General features: G+C 38.7%; 3 protein-coding genes across 6 annotated transcripts in view; all 3 read left to right on the top strand.

The window, feature by feature from the left end:
* Window positions 1-71: 71 nt before the first annotated feature.
* Window positions 72-4,653, top strand: LOC124181119 (uncharacterized protein C2orf42). Its single transcript, XM_046567360.1, has 7 exons — window positions 72-238; window positions 645-1,033; window positions 1,120-1,437; window positions 1,514-1,727; window positions 1,850-2,010; window positions 2,216-3,128; window positions 3,199-4,653. Exons 2-7 carry the CDS (start codon window positions 647-649, stop codon window positions 3,366-3,368), a joined length of 2,163 nt encoding a protein of 720 aa, XP_046423316.1. The 5' UTR covers window positions 72-238; window positions 645-646; the 3' UTR covers window positions 3,369-4,653.
* A 363-nt stretch (window positions 4,654-5,016) lies between these two features.
* LOC124178664 (transcription factor BTF3 homolog 4) lies at window positions 5,017-8,653 on the top strand. 2 transcript variants are annotated; one of them, XR_006869865.1, is made up of 5 exons: window positions 5,017-5,280; window positions 6,036-6,407; window positions 6,553-6,704; window positions 7,245-7,325; window positions 7,860-8,653. XR_006869865.1 is itself a non-coding variant. In XM_046562202.1 (4 exons), exons 1-3 carry the CDS (start codon window positions 5,203-5,205, stop codon window positions 6,694-6,696), a joined length of 594 nt encoding a protein of 197 aa, XP_046418158.1. In that variant the 5' UTR covers window positions 5,018-5,202; the 3' UTR covers window positions 6,697-6,704; window positions 7,860-8,653. The 2 variants fall into 2 exon arrangements, 1 of the variants encoding a protein (XP_046418158.1); XM_046562202.1 differs by lacking the exon at window positions 7,245-7,325 and having other exon boundaries at window positions 5,018-5,280.
* Window positions 8,654-9,879: 1,226 nt separating this feature from the next.
* The window catches only part of LOC124174813 (ankyrin repeat domain-containing protein 6), an 84,988-nt gene continuing 72,900 nt past the window's right edge, over window positions 9,880-21,967 (top strand). Inside the window, exons 1-2 of one of the 3 annotated variants that reach the window (XM_046554355.1) lie at window positions 10,944-11,206; window positions 11,290-11,646. The gene's annotated coding sequence lies outside the window, so the exon portion shown is untranslated. Of the gene's footprint in view, window positions 10,071-10,943; window positions 11,647-21,967 lie in introns of those variants that run through there. The other 2 variants (XM_046554365.1, XM_046554346.1) reach the window with 2 other exon arrangements.

Here is a 21,967-nt window from a genome sequence, read left to right as displayed (position 1 = left end):
CACGATAAAAAGTCACTTGAATTGCTCTATGTAGGAACCACGTATGCATTGTAGTCTATGCCGCTGCAGGCATAAAATTTTATTTATTTACCACCAAAAATAAACCCACCTCGGCGAGATAAAATAGTATCTGATATTCTAGTGATTTATCACGATATTATAGAAGGATTTTCGGAATTCTTTATTTCGGTTAATTAGGAGTCGATCGTTGATCTGCTGCTATACCTCGATACGTGAGGTATATTCAATTTTTATCTTGCGGACCTTCTACATCCAGTTATTATTGACGAACTGTCAGAATAGATTGACTGTCAAATAATAACTTATTAGCTGTTGAGACAGACTTGTTATTTGTTACGTATTGCAGCATAGAAGCCGATGTCTTAGCGTTTTACGATACGCAGAATAGTGGATTGGTTCAAGTGCTCAGACTAGTTTTGTCTAGTTGTGCTGTTCTAACCTCAGAAATTTCAACGTGTATTGTTTTTCACCATATTTTATTCTTTCGCTCGAATCTATCAGCGTGCAATTTGTTTAACTAAAATTGATCTATGATTTTCTGTCAAAAACACACTACTGCTAGTGAATATTTCATTCTCATATAAGCCTATACCGCGGAATGATTTTCTGATCAATGTCAACAGTCATGTCCAACGAAGAACGTCTGCATACGCTGCTTGCTGATTTAGGAAAAGCAACGTTAAGGGGAGTGCGTAAATGTCCAAAATGTGGTACGTACAATGGGTCACGTGGGCTGAGCTGCAAGAACAAGTACTGTGACGTGGTGTTCAAAGAGCCGGGGGAAAAACGAAAATTATCAACGGAAGCTTGTAAACTTATAACAGGATCAACTGCCCAGGTCTTTTCTGTCAGGGTACGAGATAAAGGTCCTGATTATCGTGGATTCGTACAACTTCCTGTGATTAACACAGCAATGGTTGACGAAAATTCCGCCCTAATAACGCAAACTACTGCTTTATGTTTCGTTGACACTTGTGAAAGAAGTTTTAATGCAAGTGTATTAAAATGTCACGTAAGTCTGCTTGAACACTTTTTAAAGATTTACTGTTATGAATTACTCTCAAATTTTTAATTTACAAATATTGTCTACGGGAAAAGGATGCGTCTGAATTATCCATATCAACTTGCCAACACATCCAAGCTGCGCTACGTTGCTATGCCGAAGCTCAACCATTGACTCTGCGTAATTCAATATTGTCATCGTTAAATGTCAATAATGAAATAAAGCAAGAAATATGGCTGCTAGCTACGGAGACATCGGGTCCCTTGGTGCAAAGAGTGTCAAAAAATATTATGGCAGTCAAATGTAAAGCATCACCAAAGCACCCGCTAGGATACTTACATTTCTCATTTTTCGTCACTAAATTGAAGGACAGAGTTGAGCACAGATGTTTATGCAGTTGTTCCGCCTTTAAAGTACGTACTTGTTGTTTCTTCTAATATTCTTGCGTAAATTATAAAATTTGTAAAATTATAATTCTTTCTAATGCAGAGTACAACAAAGTTTGGGGATAAAACGGAGGTGTCACAATCTCAAATTAAACGTTGCGTGCATTTTTATGCTTGCATATGTGCATTTGCTAGTGATCCAAAGCTTGCTGAAGAATTTGAGTACTACGTTAATTTAGATCAGGCTGATCTCAGTATACAAAAATCTATGAGCACCGAGTTTCAAATTAACGAAGCTGATAAAATTGTTGGAATGGGTAAACGATGCTTTTTAACAGAAAACTTTATATTCGTTGTGTAATTCTTATTCAACGCATAAGTTCAGTTATGATCTATTTTTTCCAAATATGATACTTAAATATTTGCCTCCTGTTTTCAGATTTGGAGAGCTTGACAGCTGATGAAACTGATACGCAGCTGTTAATATTTCGAGATGATACGATAGATTTGGATACTGCAATTTTACCTCATAATATTGTAGAAAATATTGAAGTAGAATGTGATCATAATTTGTTAGATGATGCCAATATTATTTCACAGGTAATTAATTAATCGTATGGATATTGCAAATTCTGTTGTGATTTACTTTCTCTTGTATATCAACGTTATATACCTGTGAGTTATGTCTGATTTAGAAACACATTTTGCTTGAACATATCCATTGAAATAGTTACTTATATCTCTGTGCTTTACAAGCCATATTAAAAATATATGTAGGTCATAATTTGACGCCAATTTTCATCAGGTACATAATTTGGAAGTGATAGACCAAAACTCGGTACTGGACGAAGATACAGTAAAAATTCTCGATAGTCAATCTCTAATTGACACGAAGTATAATGTGATAAATGACAGCCAGTATCTATTAGACAATAACAATGTCAAGATTCTTGACAGTGGTACAGTCAAAATACTGGATGCTCATACCGTACTAGATGCTGATACCATGAAACTTCTGAATGGAAGTACAATAATAGACGATAATACTGTTCAAATAATCAATGGTAATGCAGTAATACAGTGCGGTTGTGGCGATATGATAAGCTCAGACAATACTGATATGCTGCAAACGAGTGGGAAGAGGAAAAGAGATGAAAGGTTACCAAACCTGTCTTCCACAAGTTTAAATAATTTGAATTCAATAGAGCCAAGAAAGGCAAGAGCAAAGCCGACGGTTATTAAAAAATATCATAATTCATGCGAGAACTTGGACGAAAGCAATACCAGCTTGTCGTTTATCAAATGGCTTGCTTCAATAACTGAAAGAATAAATCAAACAATGCATTTTCAATTCGATGGCAAACCCGATCCTTTGGTATTTCATGTGCCTCAAATATTTTTCGATTGTCTCCGAGAACGGATATCGTGCGGTGGTAAGAAAAAGAGACTGCCAAATTCGACAACGGCTTTTGTTAGAAAAGATGGGGTACCTCTGGGCACATTCACGAAATACACCTGGCATATTACGAATATACTTCACGTGAAAAGTATTTTTGAAACTCCGATTATGCCCCTAGAAATAACTAGAAGTTTCGTACAAAATGCTGACGGAACTTATGAATTGTACAAGCGGGAAGAAACGGAAATGGACAAGTTTAAAAAAACTGGTAATCAACCGTTGATTAAACCACTAGAACTGAAAACGTACCTGAAAGTCGGTGAGTAATTGCTTGCGATACTTGAGAAGTAAGATTTTCAATAATATAATACATCATTAATTATTTGCAGGTAATACTTCCCCAAATCAAATCGAACCAACACCATTTTTGATCGAATGGATACCGGATATATTGCCGATATCTAAAATAGGAGAGCTGAGAATTAGGTTTGAGTACGGTCATGTTAAAAATGAACTTACTCAACGGCGAAGAAAAGTTGCTTTGTTGAAAAATTATTGAAATCTAAGATAATTTCTTAATTTACTCATTCCTTTAGCAGAGTATGAGCATGGATTATCAAAGTTAACATTAATCAGCGTGAATTGTAGAAAACTTATTTGCAATCTTGATGTATTATTAATCAATTTATCAAATCATGAATTTTATAAGTTGTATATTACGATGCAAGCAAAGGTATAGCGGGTCTTTATTATCAATCCATTGTCGTATGATGCCCGAAGCTGCATCGTATTTAAGGATGAAAGCTCACTTATTTCCTGAGCCCCTTATTGCGTGCGTTAAATTTCTGAAAATGTGTGGGATTTCACGATCTAACTCATTGGCATCAGAAAGTTTATCATTTCGGGCAAATCATAAGAAAATCAATGACTGCTCATTTGTTAACATAAAGTGAATATAGAAAGAAATGCGGTAGAAAGCAATACTCTTAATTAAATACGGTTCTCCTGGAGCGTTATAGATATTTTCTGCCACTAGAATGCAACAATATGTTTGATACTTTTTTCTCCAATACGTATGCTGAGGGATTAACTATGTTGCAGTAGAATAATGTGTTGTGATTGTGCATACTTCAACAAACTGATATAATTTTTTTGGTTCCCATGTATGGTATAGTTTTATATTAAAATCGGAATTTAATTATGAATTTTCCGAAGCCAGTGATACGTGCATAATAATATTAACGTGACTTCGTGTGATTTTTAGTTTTCGAAAAATCATTTTCATATCATATAGTATCATCATATTTATTTTGTAACATAGCATAATTTCGTTCAAGTTTACTGCGCGAGTAAACGTGTTTTGTTTTATTTTATCTGCTTCTACAATCAGACTTGTACACCTATGTATAAAAAATCACCTGTATTTAAATCTTGTTTATTAATCTACGTGAAAAAATTACAAATTTCTGAATTTTTGACTATTAGTTTATTTAGTGGTCGAAGTAGTAAATGTATAGTATTTATGATGTAAATACTAAAGAAAGAAACTATGTGCATGGAAAAACAATATTACTCCATTTACTGTAACTTAAAAAACCCGATTTTTCTGCTAATATAATTTTTCCATCAACAGTAATATGATCTAAGGAAAAACAAATAAAAATTGGAAGTGAACCATTTCTTACTCACTCTGATAAATAATGAATATGCAAGACGGCAACTACGTATGCGTTTATTGGGATTCTGAGATTTTTGGCAAAAGGCCGATAATTATCATTTCTATGCGGTACCTGAGCGCGGGCGTGGGAGTGTGATTCAAAACTAAATCCATATCATCAATCCAATAGAGAGAAGGAACGGTGAGTAGACGTCGAAATTAGTAGAAAAAAAAATAACGTTCATTAAATGCATCAGAATTAATACATCAAATGGAATAATTCTTAGAAGTTTAGTTCCAATACTGATAATCGAGCTTAGACCTTGGGGTTCAAGCGAACGCCAATAACGCGAACGACGATAAACCTTTGAAAATACTGTCACGCGTTGCGACTAGATTTTTAATTAGCATTATATTAATTTATCGCGAATTATATGCTCTGAAACACGGTATTTTCATTATAAAATATTCCGAACGTGATTTACGCAAGTCTTTATTGACCGGATGTCACATACGAAACCGGAAACTTTCCCAGCCGGGAAGGAGAGATAGTCGCGCACTTCCATTTTCTCGAACCTTTTGGCCGACGGTGAGCACGTGTTTGAATTGCCGGCGGTTCTTAGTGGAGATTATCGCCCCTTATATTTCCCGTTTTTCATAATACGAAGTAAATCAGTAAGCAATTGTGACCGTGACTGAGTTATCGAGGAAGTGATAACTCACAAGGGAAGCCAAGATGAACCCGGAGAAGCTGAAGAAGCTCCAAGCCCAAGTGCGGATTGGAGGCAAGGGTACACCTCGCCGCAAGAAGAAGGTAATGAGTTGGTTTATGATAATCCGCGTTTTGTTAATGTCACGGTGATATCGAGTCCGTTTAGGCGTGACAAGTTGCCTGTTGACGGTTAAAACAATCGTGAGATTCGAAGAACTTGTACCTCGCTGCCAATCACAAAGAACTTTCTGTTTTTCACTTTATTAAACAAAAAGGTCGCGAATTTTTTTTGTGCTTTATTTCTTTTGGCTTCATTTTTATTGTTTTACAACCAGCCGTAGTACCTGAAATCGTTTGATTGGTACTTTGGTTAAATATCGGATGGTTGTTTCATGTGAAGTGGTTAGAAAATGTGATTCATGAGTTTCACGCTCGAATTGAGAGATTATTCTCAAGGCTAAGCAAATATTAACGACTCTCTACGATTACCATCACTCAGAACTCATTCTCTGTAACCAAATACTTTCAACTCAACTTCGTTTTTTGTTTTTTGTTTTCAAATTTTGACCTGTGTAACTGGTTTATGATTCCAATCAAATTAGTTTACGTGCACTCAAAGTAATTGAGGTGAACACTTCACTTTGTTGACTGGAAAGCTTGATTACACTTGTTTCAATTTATTCAATCTAAATATTTTCAGCTGGATAATCATCTAGCTTCAGCATCAAAGATACAAACTTTTACAGAAAAAGTCAAATATCATTTAAAACATAACTCACGTGTCTTTGACTGGCACATTTTATTTGATCACGGTAAATAAGGAAAAACAGTTTGATACATTTGAGTGACTGTTATAGGTTGTTCATGCGACTGCAGCAACCGATGACAAAAAGCTACAAAGCTCCCTGAAAAAGTTGTCGGTAAACACGATTCCCGGCATCGAAGAAGTGAACATGATTAAGGATGACGGAACTGTCATCCATTTCAACAATCCTAAAGCACAAGCAAGTCTTTCGGCAAATACTTTTGCCATAACTGGTCATGGAGAGAACAAACAGATCACTGAAATGTTACCTGGTATATTGAGTCAGTTGGGACCAGAGGGATTGACTCAACTGAAACGATTGGCTAGCTCTGTCGCTGGAAGTGCCGTTGGCAAAGCTGCACTTGAAGAAGACGATGAGGTTCCAGACTTGGTTGAAAACTTTGACGAAGCGAGCAATGAGGAGGTAAAAACTGAGCTTGCTATACTTCATGGGTTTGACACTCTGAGATCCATTTGCTCGATTTGGCTTGCAAATAATTTTCATGTTTCGATGTGGAATTTTGCTGTAATCGTGTTGATAGAACTGCTTCAATTCACATTGTCTATAGGTGGCACCAAAGAAGGAGACTGATGAAAAACCAGCTGAAAAGCCTGTCGAGAAACCAGTTGAAAAGCCCGAAGAGAAGAAAGAAACCATAGCCCCTGTACCAGAGGAAAAAAAAGATGCACCACTGGCAAAACCTGAAGCTTAAAAACTGTGGTGAGTAATTATCATTTAAATTACATGTTGAACTGTTCGTTCTGCGTAACTTCTTTACTATATTAGAAAAATGACGAAATATGATTTACAAGCACGAAAAGTTCTGTCTTGCTTAAAGTCTGGATTTTATACTAGCTTTGAATTTTGTGGTTATTTTTTAAAAATAAAAAGATTTGAAAATTTGAAAATGCAAAAAATATTCAAAGAATACTTAAACTATCAATGAAAACAAAATAAATTGAAAGCTTTGATATATACTTAGATAAAATATTTTCTGAGATAGACTCACTTATGTTCAATCCTGTTTTTATTTTATCGTGTACTTGAATAGTTGGCGAAAAAATGCTTCATTTATTTATTAATTTAATTTCTACCTTGCCAAATAGTTTGGGATGAACTACTAGCTATACGTTTTCTTTACATTTGTGTTGTATTTTTTGTTTTTTTTTCTCTAAATTTATGTATGTATGTATGCGTTCATTTAAAAAAAGAATAGTTCACAAAAAAAAAATAATTAGGTCATACTTTTTCTGTCTCCAGTTGCACAAAAATCTAGCTTATACCACGGATTGAAAACGGTAGAGCTGTGATGTCGCCCGTGCCAAGATATATTCATATGTAGTAATAATACTGGAACTTAATTTTCTTTAAGATTTGTAATATCTCCTTTCAACGAAACTTTTTTTTTTAATACTTCACAATTATTCCAAGTTCTAATTGTACCGATCAACGATTGAAATGAAAATTTAGGATGAAATTTAGTTGAACTTTCATCAAAATAATTTATCTAGACATATCTAGTTCATTTAAAAAAAATAGCGAGAACAATTAGGTTTAAAAAATTCTGGACGTATTGTTGATTATTTCTGAAAAAAATAAATATTAATAATTAAATTGTCTCTTTTGTAACGATACGTGTTTTCCAACATACAGGATATGTTTTTTGTTTTATGGTACTATTCAATAGGTAAATGATTCAAGGAAATGTCAGACAACCGAAAGCAGCTTTTTCTGTGCTTGTTAGTTTTTTTTCTCCATTTTCTGTTTACTTTTGTAAACATTGCTTCCATCACTCCACGTTTTATTTAATTTAAGTTCGTTAGAACTATTTTCAACTTGTTAAATAATAAATTGTGACATTATTCGGCATTTCAGGAGCTGGACCACACGAAGCAGTTTTAACAGTTGAGTTGTGAGGCATGCTCAACCTTTACACAACATATAATACACACTGACATACACCATGATACATTTATATAAGTTTAATGAACGAGGAAAAAAAAATCTTAAAACAGTTGGAAAGTCAGAAGATTTGAAGTGATACTGTATTTTACTCATTGTTTCATCCGAAATAAATGCTACTTCAAATCGACTCTGCAGTTTTTTAAATCATCGATGCTTTTTTTACACTTTCGTTTTTGTTTCTAATTTAAAATCTTTAACGTATATATGCAAAAATATATCACAAAACAGATTTTAGCATCTAATGGCTGCTCACAACCTTGGATTGGCTATAATGTTGTCATGACTCAATGCAACAAATATTTCTTTGAGATCAATTGAATCACTCTTGCAGTGCGGTGGTGATTACTGAACTATTTATGGTAAAAACAATTTTGTTTCTAGTTACCTTAAACCCGTACTGCAAATTGCACTATAATGCAGTAAGTGAGATGTTTGGCCAGGTGAAAAATTACTCGTGCTCTAGGCATTTGTCTGGTGGTGCTATTTGAATATCTGAACTCCTTAGAAGATGTAAGGAAACGATGAAAAAATATACTAGAGAACGCTTGATAAGCCCTTAATTTAGTCATGTAAGTTATAATCACTATCATTTTATAAAATATTCTGCATTGTGTGACAATTTGTTTTTATTCTCGCGGGGGGGATGGGTATAATATTTTGTAATTCTAATTTAACCGTTAAATAAACAACTCTCTGATGAAAATGATACACTCAAGTGTTAGTCGATTCTTTCAATCTGCATCTAAAGATAGAAAATTGCTTGACATGAACCAGTGACTAGCATTGCGTCGTCCAACATCCTTACTATTTTTCATATAGTATCCTTTATCTGTTAGAGTTAAAAGTTTTTGTTGTGGCATCCATCGACTAAGACGTGTATATTTAGTCCCCAAGAACTGCAGTATTCACTATGAATAAAACCGTTTGAAAAACAAGACATGGATTTCCCGTATCTGCAATTTCGTTTCATTTTTTGAGACTGATTGTCAGTTGCAATTTTTGTATTTTTCAAATGTTACCGTGTGGCAAATTGTAGAAACGTTTTGAATCAAGTGAAACCAAAACAGCAATTACGTTTCAAAATATTCATATCTGTACAAATCCTTCAACTGCAATTTGATGCTGTTTATAAATCTAGTTATAAATGTATGTTGCAATTGTTGGCTGAAATTTATATGTTGTAATTATCTGATCGATACAGTTCTAGGTACATACATTTGATTTAATTGAAGTGAATTTATTGGATTAATGGGACTATATTTTGGAATCATTTCATGTTAAGCACTATCTCATTTATATGAGTTCCAATTTTATACTTCGTTTTTGAAGAGTATAGTATTTGAGCCTATTTTGTCTGTTTCATGAAAGTAGAAAATAATTTATCCGACACTTTTTCAATGAAAAGGACCAATGGTATATACGTCCAGCATGAACTATGTATCTACGTATAAATGCAGGCAATTTGCGTCGAGTCAGGAAAAATTGCTAGATAATGAGGTAGTTAGTAATAACAGTCAATTGCATCTGTCACCACATTCAATAAATATATTCTTTAATTGAAACTTACTAGGTTCGAACTTGTTATTCGGTTTTTTGTGCAATCAATTCACTCGTATTACCATATGTCTATTATCGAATCCTTCGTCACAAAAAGTAGTCATATCGGAAATGATCTGCACCTAAAACATTAATACACTAAACTCAATACTTATAAAATGATCTGGGAAAACCCATGAAAGGTGCGTTTTGAAATTACCTCCCACTGTTGTCAACAATCTTTTATCAGCTTTTATCTTTGCGCCGCCGAGTTTTTGGGCACCTCTGCCTCTGTCCTAGGGATTTTGCAATGCTGCCAACTAGTTTCGGAACGCAGTTAACTTGGAGTTACAGAACGAAGTTAGCTCAGGTTAGCTTAGAGTCATTCCGTACGTTATTCACATGTTTGTACTTTTGACGGAGAAAAATTCATGTCTCAATTGGAGGAAAATTTGTTTCATAAAGTGAAAGTGATTAAAATCAGTGAAATGGAAGGAATGACCATCAAAATTATTCCTGGTGATAATTCTCTGTTCAGGGCAATTACCCTATTGCTTGTTCAATACCAAAGAGAAACATACACAGGTAAGGGAAAGCATTGTTTTACGCGTTGTATAAAATTGGCAAAAATATGAAGGTTACACCGTAGATGATGAATCGCATCGGGTGTCGATCCAATTTTCTGCTAATTATAAACGTTACGTAAGTATAAATGAGACTCGTGCCGGTGATGTCGAACTGACTGGTGTGGCAAAGTTTTGAAAATTCATTCACCATCGAAATTTAGATGCGAAACCTCTAGTAATTATTAGAGTCTATCTAGAGTCGAGTCCAATGTTTTCGGTATGATATCAAGAATTTAAAATTACCCAATAGCCCTTGCGAATACTGCGACTAACGTAAGCCGAATAGTACACCTCAAACTTTTGTCAAATTTTTATTCACTTGCTCCCAGAAATCGGAACGTTTTTACAATTAGAAGTCGTGGGAATAAGTTCGAACTTCAAAACGTTATCTCAACCGGTATCTTGAAAATATGCGACGGAAGTGAAAGTTTTTCGCCGTATATCGATTTAACGATGAGATCAGCGAGCGGACCAGCAACAAGAGATACAGATTGCTCTGTTTGTTCGATTTGTCATTTGAATACCAGCAACAATTTCCAAAGAGCAAAGCTGCCATGCGTAGTGGGGATAATTTTTTGACGAGGTATGTACGCAGTTCAAAATAAACTTTATACCTGTACAGGTACGATCGACTTTACTCTTCTCCGAGCGAGACGGTGGCTGGCCGATCGAAATGCGAGATAGTTTGGTAAAAGGACAGAAAGTTAGAGGGACTGGTAGACAAAAGGAAAAGGGCGGGGGAAGAGAGAAACAGGTGTAGTGGGGATCCATACGCTTCAGGACTCCTCCTTCGCCTCGTTCGTACGTGGAGGGATCTTTCGATCCTTACCGCGATCTATGGATCAGTCCATGCCCAACCGTCCATCCTATACGTTTACCATCTGCCCGTCGGTGTAACGACGGCCGCCCATATCCGCGTGTTTGTTGAACCACTTTTTCCAATTATCGGCGAAAGAAAAAGAAAGAGAAAACGTAATTGATTTATTTGTGAAACAGCTTACCGCGTAGTATGTAATGTAAATAAAGTGTTCCGGTTCAGTTAATCAGTCTAATCAACTCTTCGAATGATTCTTAACTACATATCTACGGTTTCATGTAGGTCGTCCATGGATTTGTTTACCTCAAAGCTTAAATCGTACAGAAATTTTCTGACCAACGTGTGTTTCTTTTCATTCCAGTGATTCCTGTTGAGATTTTATATTCCTCAAATTATTGGCACCTGGATAAGTGATAGAACTCTAGTGATTTGAATGCGAGGCTGTGCTGTTTCGGTTTCGTGTCAAGTGATATGAATACTGGTGTAAGATTATGCCGAGACCAGCGCGTGTAAGCACGCGGCTTTTATTACCGTGCTCTGAATACCGAATTCTTACTTTTTGACACATTGTGCAGTGTTTGTGCAAAATTGTAGTGTATGTAGTTTAGCAATGATATTTTCTTGCTGTTTTAGTTCTTTTTTGAACACATTTTTTAGTGAATTTTCTAGTGATTGGGATTAACTTACGCGCCTCCCGAACCACTGTCAAGTAGGACAGGTAAATATAAAATTCACTTTGCTGTATAATATTATCTAAAGATCAATAATTGTACAAAAGAACTGCAGTTCTCAACCACCAATTCGTTCAACGATAAAATTCACGCAATATTTGATTCCGGTTTCCACAAAATACGGCATTATTCATGTGCTATAAAACCTCGCAGCTCCTCGTTATAAAATATTCATGAGCATAGTGTTAAAAACGAAACAAATAATGAAGTAGAATATTTCATAGCGATCCAACGATGCATTCGATGTCGAAGTACAAGTTTCATACGCACGTGTAAAATTTATTGCGTTGTTTTTTCGAACAGGTAAAATGCGGATACAGTTTCGTGACTTCGATCGGCTCGAGATGCGCGTAGTAATACTACTAGTATAGGCGTGATGAATAGACTGCTACAATCAACGCCCATCAAGCATGGTGACTAGATAGTAAAAATGAAAAAAAAAAATACAACACTAACAACGACTAAAAAAGCCTGATTCTTCGTGCCTGATGTAAAAACTAGTCGTGGCGAGAGCAGCTTCGTTTCGGTAAATCATTTATAAAAGTTAAGCATCTTCCTGTGTGTAATGGAAGGAAATTAATTCACAACTGTATACAATTCAGTCATTCAATGCCGTATTACATTGCCTGTAAATACAGACCTTTGGTTACCAAAGCGTGGCAGAATACTGGCTGTTGTTTCTCGCACGCTGGAATAGCGTTGACGCGCATACGTATTCGACGCACATCCAGAACATCCCGTCGATAGGTATCGGTCACCATTCGTCCGCCGACACTCCCCGGAATGTTATTTGTAATTCTCGTTGAAATACCTGATCGTTCTGTAAATCGTATACCGATATATCACCAGCTAAATCCAGCAGCAGTAATTATTTTTCATATTTTTTCCCAGCGGGCGTCTTGATTTTTTACTCTGAAATAGAAGGATTAATCTCTGAGAATGATCAGAAACCATTTTACAGCTTCGATAGTGACTTGAAAAACGTTTCTTGCGCTAATTACCGTTTATTTCATTGTCGTTACCAATTCGCAGCGGATTTGTTGCTTCGTCGAGCAGAAATTTCAACTCCGATGAACAGTCGAGTTTGATCCACACTGGAGACAAAAACACACTTCCGAAATATAATTAACTATTTCGAAAACGAACATTTTCATGTTTTATCGATATTTGATTTTGTAGTGATGTGTTTATTAATGTATTGATCGTTAGTATTTACGTGCTTTCGTTCGTTCTGAGTAAAGTCGATCCAGATTCTGCATAAAATAAGAAAGCCGATTAATGCGTTAGCGTGAATCAAGTGTATTATCGGAGTTGTGAGACCGCTTGCTTGTAAGAGGATTCGAAAAAGCTTGATAACACAGCGTCGAAGTCCAAGGCTGCGCAGCGAGATGAAAATAATGAAAAAATTTCAAGTGTGAAATTTGACACCCATTCATCGTGAAAGATCATTCATTAAAAATACACGTTGAAGACGTCTCATGGTTGTTTATAACGTTACCGCGTATACTATTCGAGGCCTCGCCCATGCAGTGAGTTTTCGGCGGGGGAATTCCTGGTGCGTTTCCATCTGGGATTAGAAAACCTGTTCGCGTTAGTATCAACTTGGGGCCCAATTCCCTACAGCAGTACGTCGTATGTATGCACATGCCTATATAAATGCATTTACATCAGAGCAGGTATCGTCAATTGTTGTCGATTGTTCCTGATTGTCGATGGGTGCTCAGAATGTGCGACTGGCCAACATCGCCGGCCATGTCGGTATACGTGACGCAACGAATAGGACAACACGCCTCTGGTTACGTGTGGCGAACAACCCGACGCGCATTCTCCATGACCAAGCATTCGGCGTACTTCCTTATGTTCAAATTCGCAACGCCTAACGAACCTGCTGCAGAGCCCGGGAGCGGTTGGCTTGGGCGAAAGAACCTTGGAGCCCGCAACCCCTGCAGGGGCATTTTTATTGTACTCTTGTATAATTCCGGAGGTTGTCGAGGTGCAAGGAGAGCCTCACGAGTAAGTCGTAAGCCTCGACTCTACGGTTACAGACCTTTTCGATAATTTCAACGAGACGATCGTTTCACGAGCGATTTAACGAGCTGCAATTACAGAACATTTCGATACAATATACTCTCGTAATCACAACCGCGATTGGTATTTGCTGGGCATTTTTGGGTCTGACGAACGGGGATCCTTTGAGAGCAATTAACTATCTCTGATGCCTCAATCTACCGAGCAAATCAAAACCGAACCGAAACCGAAAATTGTGTCGAAACGTCGACGGATGAAAAATATGACTCGTTGGAGTTGGTGTGAAATCGGTAATATTGCGACTGTTCGCCTGAAATGTGGTAACGGCTGTCAATAAGCCGGAAGTCGAAGCTGTGCCAAACGCACGTCAACGAATGTCTTCAAAAACCTTTTGAAGAAGGCAAGCCCAATACAAAAATTATGCATCATGAACTTTCCATAGCGAATGTAATGAGATCAAAAAAAAATGTGGTAATTATCGAAGTTTCATTTTCGCTAGACTATTATTTGATCACCCAAGTCAATTTACAATTGACCTGTACACCAATTCCTGAACTTTCTGCCGGCAATAAGTCCACCGTGCATTACTCGAAACGTTTCAGATTTCGTGCTCCAGTGTCTAGTCGTGGTGACTGTTGCGGTATGTTGACTTGCATATTTTGTGCAAAATGTAGCATTCCATAAAACTCGAACACCGCGACATTCGATACGCGAATTACGTTCCCTGGCGTAGCGACTCGTACCTTCAGAGCATAACAGTTCCTCCTGCTGCGGCTGCCATCCTTCCGGGTTATGTGTACGTGTAATATCATTGAAATTAGAGCCGTGAAAATGAGGTGAACGTTTCGCGAAGCTGGGTGTACGGAATATGTAATTCCCACATAACGATGTGGTTTCCAGCGACCGTTGCTTCTGCAAATAAATTCTTGAGCTCGTTCAGGACGGACGGCTATCCGTTGGTACTTGAGTCGGGTCTGGAATAGCACAGAATCCAATTTCCAGGGCTAAGCAATTTGATATTGCTGCAGCGAAGGATTTTCTATAACTACTCTTTATTACGTTTCTGGACGTGTGCTGCACATGCATTTACGCAGGCTCGGATGAGTGGCTACATGCTGTGCACTCGGATTATATTTTGCTTTACACGATTCACCGGTGTACCTAGGTACGTCTAACTGTCTAGTAAATTGGAACAGATAGTCATCTTGACTTCCATATTGAGAGTGAAGTGCTGTGACCGAGTTCACGATACGCTGTACCACTTCAAAATATAATCCCAACCTTAGTTCACGACGGTTGTCATCGGACTGAGTCCATCGAGCGGTAAATTTCCTACATGTCACTGCATCTATATTCGCACCAACTTGCTACGAATGGAACTCTCAGAATGTTGCGCCATCATTTTTTCTGTGCCTTTCTCACGGTATAGGTTCAGCTGTATAGTTACACAAGTTACAGGCTAGACTCTAAAAGCCATGAATCTCACACTTTGGAGGAAGAGAAAAAGAACCATAAAAATAATTCGATGAAATATAGAAAACGCAGCATTAAAGCTAGAGTGGAGCGATAGCCGATATACAAGGGATGAGAACGGGCTGCCTATGGTCTCTTCCAGCTAATTTCATCCCGGCGTCTTAACGACGGGAAATGAATTACGGCTACACAGTTATACCGCTTTGCCGAAGTAAATAAGAAACAGCGAACCATCGCGAATACCAAGTCCTATAGTTGTTCTCTGGAGTAGGTACTACAGGTATACCAGTTTACTCGGGTCACTATTTTGCTCTGTATCGTAAACTCGGAAAGATTTTTCTCACACAACATCCGCGGCGCTAGAAACCCGTTAACAGTCGTCGCCGTAGGGAAATTGAAATATTTCCCCTAAGGGTTTGTTGAAAGTGCAGTTGTACCTGCAGTCGTTGCACGTAATATGAAATCTGTCTTCTATTTTGCACAATAATGATCATAGGCTGATCCTTCAACTTGTAGTCCACGGACTTCCGGACATGGCTTTGCACGCATTGCAACCTTCCGGCAATGCAATTAATAAGAATGAGTCGGAGAAATGCGAAACAATTCTTGGTTTATCTCGGCACTTCAGTGTGGTGCCGATTTCTAATGCTTTCGACACAACTTGGGGAAACTGGAACAGGTTCGACATCAATGATACATCCTTTTCCACTTAGGATGAACCTGGTAGCATGAGAATCGATCCTGGAACATGGCACAGCCACGGAATGGGATGCGGATTCCTTGCTAAAATCCATTCCAAGATTCGAACCATCCACCACTTTACGTTATAGAATCTGAATAACTAGAACTCGGATGTTAGAACCCATTCCTTTATGGTTCGTGAATTCGTGATAAGTTCTTAGGTGATTCGAGTCGATGATAAAAATTTATGAAAAATGTCTGGCTTCATAGTCAACTTGTACTAACAGTGTCCGAATATCCTTACCTGGTGAAAATGATTTCTATGACGAACTAAAAAAAAGGCGAATCTTAAAAAATCAAAATAATCATATTTTTTTGTAGTTTTTCCGTAGAAAACCAGGGCTCTTCATGAATATATGTGAAAATTAACAATGTTTCACGTAAATTCACGAAAATATACAATTTCTGTGAATCGTAATAGTTTTTCGTAGATTTTGGTTGAATTTCTTTCAAACAGGCGATTGTATAACTTAGAAGTTTATTCGGTTCGCTCCATGATTCGGATTAAGAAATTCCTAAATACGTACAGGTTCGAGAATCGCGGTATAATAGACTTGTCATCACGCCCCTGGGCGAGGAGTCAGCTATTGATCGATGTAAATTAAACGTACGTTCAATTTTCTTGGTTCACGGTACCTGTAATAAAAATTAGCATATTTACAAGCATGGGATCACGCTTGACTGATCGTACACGTGAGAGATCGCCTCTGTAGTTACCTTAAAATTAATGTTATCGATCAGAAACGTATGAAGCTGCCCTCGCAAGGGACGAGGTTTAATTTCACGGGATCCGTACACCGTGAAATAAGAAACGTACCATGTGTTCTTAGATCGGATTTTTGCACCTGTAAATGTACAGTAGCTGGTGGTTCGAAACGCTTCTCATCAACGTTACAAGGAATTCAAATATTTCAAATATTTTGAAACAAGAAAATTTACTATGGCAATCAGTTACGTCTTCGGAAAGTAAAGATTAAATCTTGCTTCCAACATCGTAACCATTATCGTTTCGGTAGCACGAATCTAAAATTTGTTATTTCACTGTAGATATACTTTTGTTTCTGTTTTACGATGGATCGCGTGATTGAATTACTATACTAATTACCATCACCTAAGCAAGTAAACGCACATATCATTTGCTAATTATAGTGCGGCTGTCGAGTAAATAAAGAAAATTTTACCATTCCCGGAGACACGCAAGACCTGCGAGTCCTCGTCGTTGTAACGAATAAACGATACTGACGAGGTCATAAAACGAATAAAATTTTTAAACGGCTCTAATTGCAGGCTGCAGTGAAGTCTTAACCAAACAATTTTCCGCCGATGAGCTTCTACCGATTTCTCCCGGTCTTGAGCAATATTAATCATAATCATAGCATTTTAATGTCTAGATCGTGTATACTTCTCTGATTTCTTTCTCCATGTGAATGTCTTTAAACTTTCGCATTTCCGACCTTCTGGATCTAGTTATCACTGTCTTTTAGAATTGTAAAACATTTTCTATCTTCAAACGCTTGGGAAAGTAATGATTTCACAAAATACATTGTCCTTGTCAAGAAATCACTGTAATTGGAACTGCATTCGGTCGGTGATGGAAGAAATTTTTATTGGTCAACGTACATTCCGTCAAAGAAGGAAACGCCCTATTACACGACTGACCGAACGCTCTGTGGCCAATGGTTGACTAAAACATCATCAAATCCCCTCTTCACGTAGCTATTCGGAATATATATTTCTCAAACTAGTTCTCCATATGTATACCTATAGCGTTGGACCCACATTTCCTGTATCTCTCTCTCGTTCTCTCTATATCTATCTCTCTCTCTCTCTCTCTTGAACTATTTTTATGAGCGTTCTAGTCCCTCCTCAGGCTTTTCGTCTTCCAAAGGCGATATGATCAGTGCTATACTCGCGGTGAAAATTGATTGGCTGAATACGGAGACCCGTCGTTATGACAACTGTCGGTAAAATTTATATTGCAATTGCGGATAATTTTTACCGAGAAAATTACAGCAATATAAAATTGAAATACCTATACTATACACGTCATATAGTCTCTAATTTACTTCTCTTTAAAACGCTCACGTCACGCCTGGAGACATGGTCAGAGTTGGTCAGGTAAAAAGGAAAATTATACACCAGCTGTGCGGTAGTCGTTCGATCGGAACGAGGTCTCTAAATTATTTTTACCAACAGCGTAGGGAAAAGGTGGATCGGGTCGATCAGCCCGGGGCACGCTTACAGGTATATTTCTCTCCCAGTAACTTCTGGATGAACAAAAAGTGAAATCGAGACGTAAAAGGCTTTGGGCGAACAGGCTGCAAGGGACGCCGGGCGACTTTATGGAGTTCTCTTATAGAGAAGAGCCTCGGGTTTCAGTTCCTTGGTCCTCGACTTGCTGCAGTGGTGACTGCGTGTACGAACACCTACCCACAGTGTCGTATACAGGCACACAAGCACGCCTAGATAAAGCCATATACCGGCTCGATCCTGTCTCTACTCATTTACCGAATCTCTTAACGTTCCAAGTTTTATAGATTCGGTTGTCAAGTAGACCCAAACAAGGTGCAGCGTCTGGCGAAGAGACGCGATAATGTTCGAAGGTACTATCTGAAATATATTTTCGAGGTATTCCTAATCAAACAGACCGTGCTTTACAACGGTTATAGGAAAGTGTCTAAGAATCTTACGCATTCGATGATTCAGTGGATCAAAAAATTGTCCAAAGTAAAACGGTATCCATCGATGATCATATCGCTTTTGCTTGGCGAAGCGAGTGCAAGGAAGAACAAACAGGTCGATTTATTTCCACCGAGTCATTTTTAAATCAGATCGTTCTCGATTTTCCCGTCCGACCAGATGCTGTAATTATACAGAATTACAGAGGGGATGTGAAAAAAGATATACACAGAGTCGGAGAAGAGAGGAAGAGACAAGAGCTGGGCCCTAGGCTTCACCTGCTTACCACGCACGAATCGACTCACCGGGGCGATCGAACGCCGCGTAATTATCTTTCACCGCGAACTCATCGCTCCGACGAGTGAAGACAAAAAGGCGTATTCAGAAAATTGCTCCGATTATGGGACGACGTCGCGATGCCTGAGCATCTCGATCTCGATCGTCGCCTGCGCCAGATCCGTTATATGCACATGACACGAAACCATTTATTCTTCATGATCCCATTTCAAACACGGACGCGTCAAGCAGACGTGCAATACACGCGTATCTACACGTTGATGGCCACCCAGACGCATCACGTCTCCGTTTTTTTTACCCGCATGCGTTTACGGCAATGTTTTACTGTCTCACACCCGCCGCTTGAGGAGGTAACAAAGTTGCAGCCATTCCTCTATGATTTGTTGCCACCTTAAATCTCTCTCTAATTACAAACCGGCACTTGCTCAGTACCCGCAGAACTAACATACCTGTGTACAACTACCGAGTATTTCTGCGGTTTATAAACCATCCGCTCAGTGTCTCTGGGTCGGGAGGGTCGTTAGGGTCAAAGAACAGTTTCAACGTGACTCCCCGTATTCAGTCGGGTTTTCTTAGACGCGTTATACACGTATTTTTATGCTAATGGGGGCACCGTAATCGGTCATTGCGGCGTAGGCGTACCGCATTCAAATGCGCTTTACACAGCACGAGAGATACCAAAAGAAGAAAAATTCACCACGACATTGTTCACTCAGGAAGTTCCTCATCACCGGTGGGGTAAGCATAATGCCTCGTTTGAGCAGAAAGAAAGAAATCGGCAAAATTAATTGCGTTTGCTCCGTAAAACAGAAATTCGATGAGAGCGTTCGGTGGGTTTTTAATCAGCGAAAATGGACTAGAGTTCTCTTCCAATTATTGGAATAACGGTCTTGGCAGTCAGTTTCGTACAAGATCGGTCCGCCAAGGTCCGAGTCAGGACGTAAATCGATCTAATGGACCCTTCGCGATGTGCTTCCTCTTGCTTTCCGGAAACAAGCTGCCCATTAGTTGTCTTCGCGCTGACGGGTGTAGTTTGTCTTCTGCTTCGAGTACGTCTTCGTCGTTGGCTGGGTGTGATCTGTACGCGTTTGCCTATATGCTTGCAGGCGTGTGCATTCACTCCGTAGCAGAGAACGTGCCGAGGGTTGGACCGATCATTGTGCTCTGTGTATCCTGTAGTCCCTCTTGGACATTTTCAATTCCACTTTTTCTCTCATAACGGGTGTTTGACCAAAGCGATTGAAGTGTCAATATCATTATAAATCATTTCGTAATCTCCGAAATCACACTGAAATCAGTAATATTGAAATAAAATTCCACACTAGTAATCATCAAGGTAATCATTGGTAGTCATGAGAAATTAATCATTTAGGATTACAGAAATCTCTTTGTAACCTCCAATCGTGAGAAATCACGTAATCACGAAGTACGTGATCGTGGTATCGATTTTTGTTGCAGTGAAACTGCCCTTCCACCCCCCCCCCCCCTCCCCCCCGTCCCTATTCCTCGCGATCGTTTCCTCGCGTGAAAGACGCATTCCGTTTTCAATTTATCTCGGACGGTTTAACGGAGGCTTTCTGAACGACGTCTAAGGACCGCTCGGCAAGGTGACGGATTTAATTATCAATTTACCGACGGTCAGAGACCCAGTGATCGCTCCTGACCATGCGGTTAAGTTAATAACGAACGTCGACGGCGACGAGACGCGTTGCGGAATGGCTATAACGAACTCGGATACTTAACAATTATCCGCCATGAACGAGACCAAGGGCGTGTACTTCAGATTTCGCAATTCTCTTAAGCCGAGGGAGATAGGATGCAGTACTGGCGTTGAACACGGCAAGAAATCATTAGAATCACTTAACCGCGATGCACGTGTGGTCCCTCTGGCACGTCCGCAGGGGTAAACTTGGGCACACATGGGCTCCCTCCTCGTGGTTACATACGTAATATTATACCCTCACGTCTGTTCAGCAGTCAGTATATACGTACAGTATAATAATTGCCCCCGTTCGGTTCCCGCTTCTGGAATTATTCTACCGGTCTATTGGGCTTCTAGGTCGACAATTATTGGCTCTACAAATCCACAATCCTACGTCCTGTGCAAGCTGTAAGTCTTCCGAGTTCCACGTTACCTTAAGTTTCCCTGCCTCTCGCGAGCAACGTCTTGAAAGAGTTCAGGTGACCACCGTAGAGACCACGGTGAACCGTTTTTTTCATCCTCATCGTCTTGAGTATTTTCTCCTCAAATTTGTTATACACTTGAATAATCGGCCACAGCTTTCGGGCCTCACATCATCGCCTATGGAATTGTGCTGTGGATGGTTCCGTTAACGTAAACGCTTCTCCCCACACGTCTGGCTTGTAAATAAATTTTAAGCTGCGAGCCCCCGTGGTTGTTGAACGATCATCTACATGATCGCTCTACCGTATCAAAATATGGCACCAGATCTGCACTCTGCAGCTTCAGTAAAATCGTTAATAGATTTCCTTAAGCTGTACACTAAAGTAGGAGGTCTGGGTTCGAGGATATCAACTGGATTACTTTAAAATGTGCTTCAAAGGAATTTAGATTAGGTGCGACTAACATGCGTTGTACAGGAAGGCAAATTAGATAGCGGGTGAAATTACTAGCTTCGGCTGTTTTTTTGCCTCATCTCTAATCACGGTAATCATTGAACTTTGGTCAATTATTTCTGACATCGCAATAATCGAGTAATGAACGAAGTACTACCTGAGCGTTTCCTGTATTCTCCATCGCTCATAGGTCCCCAGAATAGTTTTCTGCATGTGCAAAATGGACCAGAGTGTGTGCGCGATTAGTGATTGCGAAGTAGCTCCGGCAATGCAAGTACCCATGCACAGACCCGATCAGTTGGACCGTGAAAAATAGCATTCATTATTGATAACGCAATTACAGGTACAATTAGAAGATTTATTACGCGCGTTGCGTTGAGTTCATCCAACCACCTCTCAAGTCTTACATGCGTGTAGAACACAATCTTACTTTGATAAATCCCAAGCAATTTGCTCAGTGAGTCTTAATTGAATTAATCTGTATGAAATAAACGAAAAAGAAAGGAAAGTCTG

Source organism: Neodiprion fabricii, chromosome 1 (genome assembly GCF_021155785.1).
Source record: "Neodiprion fabricii isolate iyNeoFabr1 chromosome 1, iyNeoFabr1.1, whole genome shotgun sequence".
Classification (NCBI taxonomy): Eukaryota; Metazoa; Arthropoda; class Insecta; order Hymenoptera; family Diprionidae; genus Neodiprion; species Neodiprion fabricii.
Note: the sequence above shows the minus strand (reverse complement) of the source record. Positions and strands in the feature narration are given on the sequence as shown.